The 14081-nt window shown below is 48.3% G+C and overlaps 1 protein-coding gene across 4 annotated transcripts in view; it reads right to left on the bottom strand.

Moving 5' to 3' along the window:
• Positions 1 to 14081, bottom strand: part of znf423 (zinc finger protein 423) — a 170162-nt gene that overhangs the window by 14237 nt on the left and 141844 nt on the right. For all 4 annotated transcript variants that reach the window (XM_035790946.2, XM_035790947.2, XM_035790948.2 and 1 more), the window contains 2 exons: positions 5467 to 5598; positions 3573 to 3688 (listed from right to left, as the gene is read on the bottom strand). In XM_035790946.2, coding sequence (XP_035646839.2) covers positions 3573 to 3688; positions 5467 to 5598 — 248 coding nt within the window. The remainder of the gene's footprint in view (positions 1 to 3572; positions 3689 to 5466; positions 5599 to 14081) is intronic.

The raw sequence follows: 14081 nt of genomic DNA, 5'->3' as shown, positions 1-14081 counted from the left end.
GTCTGGACTATTTATGGGGCACTGGGGAGAGGCACAAAGGACTAGAGGAGAGAGGAGCTGAGAGGGGATAAAATATGCATGGGGGCTGGTACATATGGGACTAGGATAGAGAGAAAGAAAGAGAGGGAGGCAAAAGCAAGAGAGTTCAGAAAAGTAAGGGAGGTGGGATAGGTGGCCATGAGGGAGAGAGGATGATGCAGTGACGTGTCCCACCAAAGGCTCGTGGGAAGGCTGAAGGATTAAAGGAGGGTGGCCCCTCAGAGGGCTGGTGTAGGGAACCCCAAGCACGGCACAGCCCAGGCCAGCCATCCATTCAGACCTCATTAAACACAAACACCACAACAACCAGCCTCACCACTAACCTCCACAACCAGCCCACATCCCCCACTCAGACCACTCCATCTCCCCCACTTAGACCTGCTCTTCTTGGGGACAGGCAGAGCGGTGGGCTGGCGGGTGGGGGTGGTTAGTAGGAGTCAATGCTCCAATATGGAACAGGGCCAGGAAATGGAAGAAGGATTCACACTCATCAGAGGATGCTGCTGTGGCCATGTGAGTATGGTGTTCCTAGCTTGGTGATGGAGTGAGTGGTCCTACTTAAAGAAGCTCAGAGAGGAAAATGACTTATTATTGACGGTGTGACCCGGTCAGGAGGGGAGAGGTGTGGCCAGGATGGAAGGAAGGGAGGAAAATGGAGGAGTGTGGAAAGGTGGAGAGGCACAAGAGGGGGCCGTGCCACACTGTGCGATCGGCTGGTGTTTATCTCTCAGTCGCTCGGCCTCGGGGTGAGGCAGACAGTGACCGACAGGGTCCAGCACTCCTCCTGCTGCTAAATGGACTGACCGGCCATATGCCCACTGCCGCCGGCCCTACATCACTGTCACGGAAGGGAGGGGTCTTGAGGGCTCTGTGGACCGGTCAGGAGATTTAGGTCATAGCCCCAAAATGGAGCCATTGATATTATTTGGACATTAAGCTCACGGGAAGCTCACTCCCAGGGCTAGCATAAACACAGACCCTCTCCTCAACCATCCACCCTAGTGGAGCGGGAAGGAGCCACATGAGGAAGAGTGGGAGGGGGGGGGTGTGTTAGTAGCAGGCGGCTGGGTGGGTCCATCCTCTAGCCTGTAGCTCATTTCTCAGGATGATGGATCCAGCCACGGGCAGGGCAGAATAACGCTGACCCCAGCTGCCCACTGGACCCACTCTTGAGTGAGTTATACAGAGCTGGGTCCTCCTCGATCTGTCTGGATCCTAACGACCCAACATGGCCAGAACCCTGCCAGGAGAGGGTGGGAGGAAGGAGAGGAGGGGACGGAGGGAGGGAAGGAAGGAAGTCAACCTGATGGAGGGGAGGGGTGGCTGGATCTGGACATTATTGTGTGTCAGTGATCTGTGTCTAAAACAGAACGAGTTAGTATAAGTGTGGGTGTACTAATATATATTTAAGTATGTGGTTGCGCAACGTGGACTCGGGTAGACATAGCAGAGTAAAAAGAAAATCCGGGACACTCAAATTAGTATCATATGTTACATTTGGTATGCAATCATTTGTGAACGTCCATCGTCCATTTCAGATGATATGTTCTGAATTACAATTCGTACTATGTTACGAATTTGCAATATTTAAGATATGTTACGATGTGAAGAACATTAGCTAGGCCAGGGGAAGGGTTAGGAGTTAGGTTAAAGGGTAAAGTTTAGGGTTAGCTAAAAGGGTTAGCTAACATTAGCTAGGCCAGGGGAAGGGTTAGGTAACATTTAGGGTTAGCTAAAAGGGTTAGCTAACATTAGCTAGGCCAGGGGAAGGGTTAGCTAACATTAGCTAGGCCAGGGGAAGGGTTAGTTAACATTAGCTAGACCAGGGGAGGGGTTAGTTAACATTAGCTAGGCCAGGGGAAGGGGTTAGTTAACATTAGCTAGGCCAGGGGAAGGGGTTAGTTAACATTAGCTAGGCCAGGGGAAGGGTTAGTTAACATTAGCTAGGCCAGGGGAAGGGTTAGTTAACATTAGCTAGGCCAGGGGAAGGGTTAGTTAACATTAGCTAGGCCAGAGGAAGGATTAGTTAACATTAGCTAGGCCAGGGGAAGGGTTAGTTAACATTAGCTAGGCCAGGGGAAGGGTTAGTTAACATTAGCTAGGCCAGAGGAAGGGTTAGTTAACATTAGCTAGGCCAGGGGAAGGGTTAGATGCTAAGTAGTTAGAAAGTAGTAAGCTGCAAAGTTGCTAATTAGCTAAAATGCTAAAGCTGTCCGTGATGAGATTAAAACACGCAGCCTTTGGGTTTCTAGACGTTCACGTTATACGCCCACCTATTGACCCCAACCAACCACCCTCCTTTTGTTTTTGCCTTAAGTAACCATCTGTCTTATGTAACCATACCAATCATAACATATCATACTTCATGGAGTGTCCTTGATTTTCATTTACTGTGTTACATCTAGTCTATGAGACCAGGCTGGGCATCTAAATGATGGCCTCTCACTATGGTAAAGGTTTCCTGGAAGTGTGTGTGTGTGTGTCAGGGGAGGTGTGTGTGTGTGCGTCAGGGGAGGTGTGTGTGTGTATGCGCATCAGGGGAGGTGTGTGTGTGCGCACACCAGAGGGCCTAGCCCAGCTTCTAGACAGAGATTGTACAGTATACTGTATCTCTGTCTAGCAGTATACCACTTGCAAGTTATTTGCCGACCTGTGTCTGTGCCTGTTTGGCGATGCTTTCCCACTTCCCGAAGCTATACCCATAATTGGTAGATGGTTCCGATTGGGAGGTCGTCGTCTGCATGGCCGAGCGGTGCCCAGGAAAAAATGTAATCCAATTGTTAGATTCTACCACCCCCCAAATCAAAATCAAAACATGGATTCCATGTTGTGTTCTCACTTTGCGCACACACCAGTCTGTGTTTCACACCTGTTTGTCTAGCTGATCAGCCTTGCAATGTGCACCATGCTGCCCCAGAGGGGAAGTAGAGGAAACGTGTGTGTGCAAAGCGAGAACAAAACATTGCCATCCATATGAGCTGTAGATTTTGGGAGGGAGGGTAGCATCTAAACACCGGGTTTCATCGTTTTCTGATCAAACGGCAACGCTCCACCAGAACGTCGACCATTATGGATGTAGCTCCGCACGCGGGACACATGCTACGCAGGTACAGTCATTTGACCATGAGTTATCATCTCGAATGAAGTCGCTATGGAATGCCCTTAGACCTCATCTCATTCATTCATGAAATGATTAATCAGAGGTCTAATATTGGGTTACAAAGAACCCAGCAGGAGAGCGGATTGATTCGCAGTGCACTGGGGTCTAATCATGCCCATAAGGAAGTTACACATTTTCTCTTCAAATCATTAATCAACCATACCACAAAACTTATTCAGGTATACCCTGAGTCCAAGACTGAAGACCATTAACCAAGGTAGACAAAAAATATTGATAACCTACTTACTCCATTGGGAGCAATTATTATTGAAGTCAGATCATATGATTTCAGATTATATTGGTTGAGTGGTGCCTGGCAGAGATGCTGCTGGGAGATGACATCAGTCTGTGTCTATATGTAGTTAGTACTGACCTGGAGCTCAGTCTGAAAGAAGAACTTCTGTGGACACTGGGAGCAGTCGTAGATCTTGTCCTCCTGACCGTGGACGGCAAAGATGTGCTGCTGCAGCTTATTGGCCTGGACAAAGACTGGGGGTGAGGAGAAGGAGAGGGCGGGTTAGATTATTGGTTTCGGATGAAAAAGACCAGTGACATGGCAGAGCTATGCTAAACAGTGAGCTAGGTTACTGAATGAACTATGGAGGAAAAGTGGGAATCTGTCACTCTCCGTGCAAATACAGAGGTGAGGGAAAGACACTCATTGCACTAAAACAACAAGTTCAACAGCGTAAATATAAACATAAAGAGAAAAGAGCGATGACAGGGAGGGGATTAGATATGGAGAGATGGGGAGGCAGCCCGTTTTTTTTCTGCTTTGTTTCAGTAAACTTAAGTTTGCTGTGTGTGTGTGTGTGGAGAGTCTGAATTATTAACCCTCCCCAAAGGAGCAGCAACCCCTTACTTATTCATAACCCGCACAGGAATAGAGTTAAACTTTTTAAAAAGAGTGTTGTGTACCTGTGGGGGAAGGGAGTGAGGGTGGGGGGAGAACACAACCAAACAACTGTTGAGAGGGAGACGGGGGGGGGGGCTGCTTCATGGTCTGAGCTTCTGATGCAGACAGACTAACAGAAACCGACAGACAGACATATAAGCAAGTAGACTCAGACTGACAGCGAGGGATTGGGATGTCCAATTGATAGAGAAACATACAAAAAAGCAGACAGACAGACAAACAGGAAGTAAGAGAACAGACAGAAGACAATGGATAAAGACAGACAACATTTAGTCTCAGCTGCGGTCAGCCATGTCTGTGTCTCAGTGTCTATAATGATTTCTGACTCCCACAGCGGAGCGAGAAGTACAATGTGACTTTGAGCCTGCTGCCTGGAGAGGCATGGCTGCTTAACTCGGAGGACACGTACAGAGGGCCTTTAAAACAGCCGGACGGCCACAGAGGATTAGTTACCCTCCTCTTTCAACCTGCTCTTTATTCTCTGACCTCTCAGGGCCTTTCTGATCCGGGGCACATCAGACACAGGGGACCACGGCCAAGCCTGAAGAACCTTGAGCCGCTCTGCTTGGCCTGAAAGTCTTGGCTACACCTGGCCAGCCCTGTGCCGGTTCCCTGTGATGGTCGCTGTGACTGTGCCTGTGACGGAATCATGCCGACTGTGGCTGGGCTAGTCTCTGTGCTAGGCCATCCCTGCCCTATGACTATGGCTGTGACTGTGTGGAGCTGACCATGTCACAGGGAGTCTGGCCTACTCAAGGGGGACATCTCACCAGGTTGCACCATGGGTACATCGACTCTAACTTTCCCATCAGCACGACAGGACTGTTAAAGGACCTGAGGCACAGAGTTGACCTCTGTGGAACATGTCTGCTTGGTCTACTTGGCTATTTGTCATAATATTTTCACCTTCTTGCACAATGGACTTAATTCCAATGTATGGAGTGAGTTTTTTCTATATTGGCTACTTACTACATGGACTACCATGTCTTTCCTGAGACAGGACTTCTCTCCAACCCAATTCTTTACCTCCCACTGAACTGATCGTTAATACAGTTCAATTCAGTAGTGGAGGAGGAGGACGACATGTTACCACATGAGGGGTTATAGGGTGGAAGGTATGGAGAGAGGAATAAGGAGATGGAGAGGATTTATCTGGGTCAATGTATTAGCATCTCTGCTATTCAATGGGCGACAAAGTGCAGTGCAACTTTGTGTGAGGGCCTTCAGATCTAGTGGAACATGTGTTCATATCGTGTCTCTGTGTGTGTTAATGTTAATGTTGGTCAGACACTCAAGCACCTTGACTGCCCTCCACCTGGCCCCCCTCTGAGGCCCCACACCGACCCCTCACCTGTGAAGCAGACGGGACACTTGAAGGTGCCGCCCATGCCCTCGAAGCTGTGCTCGATCAGGTGACACAGGAGCTTGGCCGGAGAGTCAAACATCTGGTTACACAGCTTGCACTCGTGATTGATGCCTTCCTCTGTAAAAGAAGAACACACCATACAACATGGAGGGTCAGAAAGTGAAGGCGGGGATAAACATATTATACACACACATTATCGTCAAACACACACACTCTCACTCATACACAGACAAAAAAGGAAAAGTGTAAGCTCATGTACAGGTAAGTTTGTGTACTAAAGTATAGCAGTTTAATTCAATCATTGCCTCTCTCTTGCCTGTCTGCTCATGCTGCAGCACGTTGCACAGCTCCAACACATGCCTGTCCCTCTGCCTTGGTCACAATGTCCCTGTCACAGAGCCCAGAGAGGGATACCATGATCCTGCACTAACAGGTCCAGGTCTGAATCCGAAAGAGAGGGCTGTCCGTCCTTCCTTGCGTCTTTCCCTCCATCCTCTCCAGATCTGGCCTGTGTGACCGGCCCACTCCCCCCCTCCCCTCCCAGTGCCTCTTCTCTCCCGGCCGGTAATTGCCTGCCACCCCCAGTGGTCTGGGCTATGTGCCCTCCCCCTGCTCGCCGCTCTATTTTAAGCCTGCATGAATGCCATCAGCGGCCCCCTCCGCCGTGGGACAGATGAAAGGTGGGCGTTGGGTCCTGGCTGGGTGCCTACGCTCCCGCCTTATCGGCCGAGCGTCACACAGGACCGAGCCGCGCCCGCCCCCGCGCCATAATATTGCCTCCACTGCGCCCCAATCCTAGCCCCTCGCTGAGTCCCGAACCGTGGAAGACACCACCGCCGCCGGTCTCTGTCCCCCCTGATGGCAGCCTCCCCTGCCGTCCCACCATAGACAGCCCCCCCCCCCCATGCCCCGAGGTGCCCCGCTGCTCAGCAACAGGGGCACGCAGGGTTGATAAAGTCTTCAATCAAACATCGCTGACACCCCCATGACCCCCCCCATACCCAAACCACCTCCACTGATTCCAATCTCCTCTCTGTCTCAAAGGCCTCCACAAGAGTGACTTAATCCCTGTCTGAATGGCTAGGGGAAGGGGGGGTGTGGGGGCTGGGTGCGGACGGGGCTTAGGGGAATTGGCGAGGGCACTCCTTTGCTCTGCCCGTCCCCGCTGCTGCTTCCTCAAAGACATCACGTTTTGGTGGGATGCCTTTCGGTCCCAAACCACCCTGAGATGGAGGTTGATTACCATTCAAATATTACATTGAGGCAAGATTGAAGCAGCAGATGAAATTTCTCATGAACCTCAGAGACACAGAGAGAGATTCCCTCAGAACTGTCTTTGAGAGAAAACCCTAGAGCCACAACCACAATCAACAGCATCAACTGACCAATAAAATCCTCACCTACAAACACCAACTAACCAATAGAATCCTCACCTACAAACACCAACTAACCAATAGAATACTGATCTATAAACACCAACTGACCAATATATCTAGCCTACAGGTCCAAAAGTGAAAACCAAGGTGAAATGAGGGTTATGTATGGGAGACATCAGGAGAATTGAAGGCAACTATGAGTAAAGAGAGAACAGAGCTCAGTACAGAGAGCAGGGGATAATTGGGCTGTCTGACAAGGGCCGGGGGCGCAGAGTGAGGGGGCCCAAAGCGTTTTTGTGTGTGTGTCCTACGAAAGTAATGTATTTTCTATGACAAATACAGTGGTTTTGATCAGTGAGTGGGGAGTGTACTCTGTCTGTCCTCTCTTTCAGAGCGTGGAGGGAGGGCTGGTGAGCCGTGCACAAAGCGGACTGGGGCTGGGTTGGTTGGGCTGTGTGTGTGTGTGTGTGTGTGTGGGGGGGAGGGAGGGAGGGAACCATGGAGAGATGACAGGATCCTGAAACATCCCGATGACCCGCTTTGTGTCTGAGAGAGCATTTGATCCGCGAGACGGCCACACAGCTGCATGGCTGCTACCCCGGGAGGCCCACGCTGGGGCAGGATGGGAGGAAGGAAAGCAGAGGTTTGGTGAAGGTGAGTCCTAAACTAGAACACAAAACCAAACTATATTCAACTTGCAGAAAGTGCATAACATACACAGTAATTACTAATTACTACTGTACTACACTGCTATACAAATCACTGATGCAGAATATCATACATACAATCCTTCCTTATTAGTGGTTGATCTCTTATCTTTGCCATTCTGTGACTATTAGACTACTAGCACCAACCGGTTCAATTGATTAACCACAAGTAAGACGTTTCCAGACTTGACACGTTGGATGAGTGTAGGCATGTTTGGTAGTAGCAGCATATAGAGCAGTCATTAGTATGGCAGAAGGGAGAGGTTAAATAGCTACAGGACATTTCATCCTTCAAAAGGACCCACTTCAGCTATCTGCACCACAGATCAGACACGGAGAACAGGAAGAAAGAGTAGGACAGAAAAGAACGGGGAAAAACACACTGATCTGTTAAGAGGCTTGATCAGTATGCAGAGTGAAGAGAAGAAGAGAGAGTGTGTGAGGGCGAGATAGAGAGACCGGGAGAACATTTAACTCCGATTGAGAGGGGGGAAACCTTCCCCACCTCCTAAGGTATGCACCATCTTAATTGAGAAATGGCATGACGCCGCCACATATACGCAGAATTACTGATGAGGGCTTGCCAGGACACTAATGGGAAAGAGAGAGGGAGTGAGACAGAGGGAGAGCGAGAGAGAGACAGTGTGAGACATGGAAAGGGGATGGGAGAGTGAGGAAGAGAGAGCGGAGAAGAAAGAGCGATACAGGGAAAGAAAGAAGGTAAAAGAATAGACTGAGGTGGATAGAGAGATTGAGGGCCTTGCAGCAACGGAGAAAGGAAAGGTGTGAAGGAACAATATTTATGTATTATTCCTAAATTATTATTCCACCAACTGAACAGGATCCTTATCCTGCACAAACACTGCTACGGCATGGCGGCTGCCTCTGTTGCTGCTTAGCCAATGTGCTTCCAGCTAATTGACCAGAGGGAGCCAGGTGGCGCCCTGACTCACAGCCCTCCCCGGGGACAGTCCCTTCTACACAACCCCCCCCGTCGGCTCCTCTCCCCCGTCCACCCACAACACCCTGCAGCGTGCACTGGCACACAAATGAGCTCCTTGGTTGGGAGCTGGGCTTCCCCAGGGCCCCGGCCCCACTCCCCTCGCCCTGCGGCCTAAAACCTGGCCTGGCGATTGATGGCAGGGACGGCAAGAGATACACCAGGGGAGAGCAGAGGGAGGGAGGGGGGCAGGAGGGCTGAGTGGTTGAGGGGGTGATATGGAGGTGCTTGGCTCCTCTAGGGGGCTAGCTCAAGGTGTGTTGCCATGGAAACACAGAGGGAGAGGAGGGAGAAACGGAGGCATTTTGAGCTTGACCCATGGTGGTGGGGCGGCAATGTGGGCCAGAGTATACACACACACACCTGCTGCAGAGCTGGAGGGGTCCCAAGAGCTCTCCACCTCTACTCTCCCTCTCAGACACACACAGAATGCTGCAATGCTGCGCTGATCCCTGGAGCTCCTAACACCCACACATAGACTCTCATGCGCCTTCACTCAATCTCTCTCTGACACAAACATCTTGTTTACACACAAACAAAATCTCAGTCTGCCAGTCCGTCCATCAGTCATCACTATTCACTACTCTACTATCACCAGTTTAGTGACTCTGCTAGTGACTATCCCTCTCTATTCTTCTCTATTCTTCTCTTCATTCCTCTCCCTCTCTCCTGGCCACGGCTCTGGTTCACACGTTTCCTATTATCTGTAGTAAATATTTCCGGAGCGCACTCTCCGGCGGCCAAGCGTGATGGAGTCTCCGGCTCCAGATATTTTTGGCAGACGTGGACAGCATATGGAGCTGACCGGCTTGGAATCTCCTATCAGATTACATAACAGTAGGATGCTGGATCTCTCCACCCAGTAGAAACCAACCTTCATGCAAACAGACAAACTCTCCTTCCAAAGCACACTGGATAATCACAGCTCTCCCCCCCTGACTCACTCTTATCATCTCCCCAACTCCCTCCATTAAAATAATTTTTAAAACTCCGCTATTCCTTGACACTAGGAGGTTCCTCAGAGGAGGAAGAGGAGACCATACTCCTCAGTAAATTTCAGGAAAATGTAAATAGTGAAACATTAACTGTTTTGCAATGAAGGTCAACAGTAGCCACAACAGCACTGTAGGTTAGCACCTCCTCTGGGTACATTGACTTCAATACAAAATCTAGAAGCCTCATGGTTCTCACCCCTTCCATAGACTTACACAGTAATTATGACAACTTCCGGAGGACATATTTCAACCAATCAGAGCTCTTGCAGCATGAACTGACGTTGTCCACCCAATCAAAGGATCAAATAATGAATCTAGTTCTGAAAGCCTAAGCTGCAGCTAGCGAGTACTGCAGCACATAAAATGTGGTGACTAGTTGACTCAGAGAGAAAAACAATTCAGTTGCTTGTGAAAGTATTCACCCCCTTGGCATTTTTCCTATTTTGTTGCCTTACAACCTGGAATTAAAATAGATTTTTGGGGAGTTTGTATCATTTGATTTACACAACATGCCTGCCACTTTGAAGATGCAAAATATTTTTTATTGTGAAACAAACAAGAAATATCACAAAAAATCTAAAAGTTGAGCGTGCCTAACTATTCACCCCTCAAAGTCAATACTTTGTAGAGACACAGTTTGCAGCAATTACAGCTGCATGTCTCTCGGGGTATGTCTCTATCAGCTTGGTACATCTAGCCACTGGGTTTTTTTGCCCGTTCTTCAAGGCAACACTGGTCCAGCTCCTTCAAGTTGGATGGGTTCCGCTGGTGTACAGCAATCTTTAAGTCATACCACAGATTCTCAACTGGATTGAGGTCTGGGCTTTGACTAGGCCATTCCAATATATTTAAATGGTGACAACGACTTAGGCTGTGTGTAACAGTTTGGCATGGAAAGGTTGTTTCGGTTGGTTACAGACAGCTGATGTGTTGTTCACTGAAGTCCATAAGCAATGGGAAAAGGTGAGAAGAGAAGAGCGGGTAGACACAAACAACTTGTTGCATTCCTTATCGTATGTGGCTATGAAAGTGAATGGTTTGTGTGTGATCAGGGGTGTATAAAAAAGAAGCAAACGGAACGAGACGAGGATAAACATTCCTGAATTAGTCCAATAGAAATGCTTGTTTGCAACTGTTGGACTAATGATTACACCTTAGATCAGCTAAATGCAGGCAAGAGTGTGCAAGGTGGTATTGAATGTGTCACCTCAAATCTTTCTCTCAACCTGTGTGCACCTATGTTGTAAACATTCATTCATAGGCTAGGTTGTATCAACGTCATGTGTATAGGGAAAGTTTGAGTATCATGTAGTAGCCTAAACCTATCAATGTTACATTGAACAGGGCGAATGGAATATGAATGGCAGTCATCCAATATGCTTCAATAGAAATAAGGCCATACTCATAAAAAAATGATTGTCCTCCCTCATCTTAAACGGCACCGACCGCCACTGCTTGGCACGCTTTTGGCTTGTGACCTAAAGACTGGTGTACTTGGGGAACAGTGGGAAAATGTCCACCATGATAGGGGCACAATGTCCGGGTGCCAAGGTTTTCCATTCTGATTGGGTCTGTTGACACACTGCAAGGTCAAATGGACCAAACTGCTCACTCTGTACTGCAGGACAGAAGCCATAGTACAACAGCCTCTGGGACTGGAATCCCTCATCTCAAAGACCCCCCCCGCATCTCTGACAAGGTCCTCAATAATCCTGCTAGTCCCATTCTACTGAACTACCAACCACTACTCTTTTTTTCCTCACACCAATACCCCACCTCCAACCAATCACATCTCATCCCTCCTCCCCAACACCTGGGCTCCACCAATCAAGTTTAGGCAGTAGTCCCGTGCCCCCTGCCCAGCAGCCCTGGTCGCCCGCTGTCCATCCAGGCCTCTCTCCCTGGGAGAGCTGCTTCTCATTTCCCCCCCACACACACAGATAAAGAGGCAACACACAAAGAGACAGGCAGGGACCTCCAGCCAACGCCAGAGAAATGGGAAATAATCAACTAAATAAGCCTGGAAGTGCTGCGTGTCCTCGGCTTACACCTAGCAGCCTATATGGTGACAAGATGATTATGTTTAGGGATCTTGAGAACACGTCAAAAATAAATCACCGCCACATGAAAGAAAAAAAACTGCAAATCAAAAAGTAAATTATACGTCAATTTAAATCTCAGGGTCGAAATATATATATATATATATATATCCAGTGAAGTCCAGTGAAATGCCTTTCTTGCATGATCCAAACCCAACAATCAATAATCTGTCAGAGCTAGGTTAAAGCGAGGGGGAAAATATGGAAATGATATTTTCAAATGTCAAACTTACACGATAACAACACCAGACAACCCAGACGGATTGTTATGAGCAGGGAGTATAATGTATGCACAGATATTTGTGTTTTGAATGTTAATTGAATGCTCAGAAGTGCCCATGTGGGAATAGTTCTAATCAGTGCCCCAATAAAACTGCCATATGATAAGTCTTTATAAGTGCAAGTCACTCCCAGGGCCTCCATTTATTTCAAGTGGTGCTCTACATCTTCCCTCCTCTACCTCTCACTGACCCCATCCATATGTTTCCATATGCCTCTGTCTTTTAGCCCACATTATCAGCCCACAGCCTGTCCATAAAGGCTGCAGATAGACCACATTGATGAGACACTGACACACAGGCCCTACATAACACCTTAGTTATAATTAAAAGGTGCTATTTGGGAACATACACTGAATGTACGAAACATTAAGGACACCTGCTCTTCCCATGACAGACTGACCAGGTGAATCCAGGTGAAAGATATGATCCCTTTTTGATGTCCCTTGTTAAATCCTCTTCAAACCAGTGTAGATGAAGAGGAGGAGACAGGTCAAAGAAGGGTTGTTCAGCCTTGAGACATGGATGGTGTCCCGTTCAGACGTGTGTGTGTGCCATTCAGAGGGTGAACGGGCAAGACAAAATACTTAAGTGCCTTTGAATGGGGTATGGTTGTAGGTGCCAGGCGCACAAGTTTGAGTGTGTCAAGAACTGCAATGCTTCTGGGCCGCCTCCAGGTGGTGAGGGTAGGCAACAACATCTCCACCCCGCTGATCCTCAACACTGGGGCCCCACAAGGGTGCGTTCTGAGCCCTCTCCTGTACTCCCTGTTCACCCACGACTGCGTGGCCACGCACGTCTCCAACTCAATCATCAAGTTTTCGGACGACACAACAGTGGTAGGCTTGATTACCAACAACGACGAGATGGCCTACAGGGAGGAGGTGAGGGCCCTTGGAGTGTGGTGTCAGGAAAATAACCTCACACTTAAACGTCAACAAAACTAAGGAGATGATTGTGGACTTCAGGAAACAGCAGAGGGAACACCCCCCTATCCACATCGATGGAACAGTAGTGGAGAGGGTAGCAAGTTTTAAGTTCCTCGGCATACACATCACAGGCAAACTGAATTGGTCCACCCACACAGACAGCATCGTGAAGAAGGCGCAGCAACGCCTCTTCAACCTCAGGAGGCTGAAGAAATTTGGCTTGTCACCAAAAGCACTCACAAACTTCTACAGATGCACAATCGAGAGCATCCCGTCGGGCTGTATCACCGCCTGGTACGGCAACTGCTCCGCCCACAACCGTAAGGCTCTCCAGAGGGTAGTGAGGTCTGCACAACGCATCACCGGGGCAAACTACCTGCCCTCCAGGACACCTACACTACCCGATGTCACTGGAAGGCCAAAAGGATCATCAAGGACATCAACCACCCGAGCCACTGCCTGTTCACCCCGCTATCATCCAGAAGGCGAGGTCAGTACAGGTGCATCAAAGCTGGGACCGAGAGACTGAAAAACAGCTTCTATCTCAAGGCCATCAGACTGTTAAACAGCCACCACTAACATTGAGTGGCTGCTGCTAACACACTGACTCAACTCCAGCCACTTTAATAATGGGAATTGATGGGAAATTATGTAAAATATATCACTAGCCACTTTAAACAATGCTACCTAATATAATGTTTACATACCCTACATTATTCATCTCATATGTATAGGTATATACTGTACGCTATATCATCTACTGCATCTTTATGTAATACATGTATCACTAGCCACTTTAACTATGCCACTTTGTTTACATACTCATCTCATATGTATATACTGTACTCAATACCATCTACTGTATCTTGTCTATGCCGCTCTGTAACATCACTCATTCATATATCTTTATGTACATATTCTTTATCCCTTTACACTTGTGTCTATAACGTAGTAGTTTTGGAATTGTTGGCTAGATTACTTGTTGGTTATTACTGCATTGTCGGAACTAGAAGCACAAGCATTTCGCTACGCTCGCATTAACATCTGCTAACCATGTGTATGTGACAAATACAATTTGATTTGATTTGGATTTGATTTGAATGGTCCACCGCCCAAAGGACATCCAGCCAACTTGGAGCTAACATTGGCCAGCTTCCCTGTGGAACGCTTTCGACACCTTTTCGAGTCCATACCCTGACAAACTCAGGCTGTTCTG

Source organism: Oncorhynchus keta, chromosome 17 (genome assembly GCF_023373465.1).
Source record: "Oncorhynchus keta strain PuntledgeMale-10-30-2019 chromosome 17, Oket_V2, whole genome shotgun sequence".
Taxonomy (NCBI): Eukaryota; Metazoa; Chordata; class Actinopteri; order Salmoniformes; family Salmonidae; genus Oncorhynchus; species Oncorhynchus keta.
Note: the sequence above shows the minus strand (reverse complement) of the source record. Positions and strands in the feature narration are given on the sequence as shown.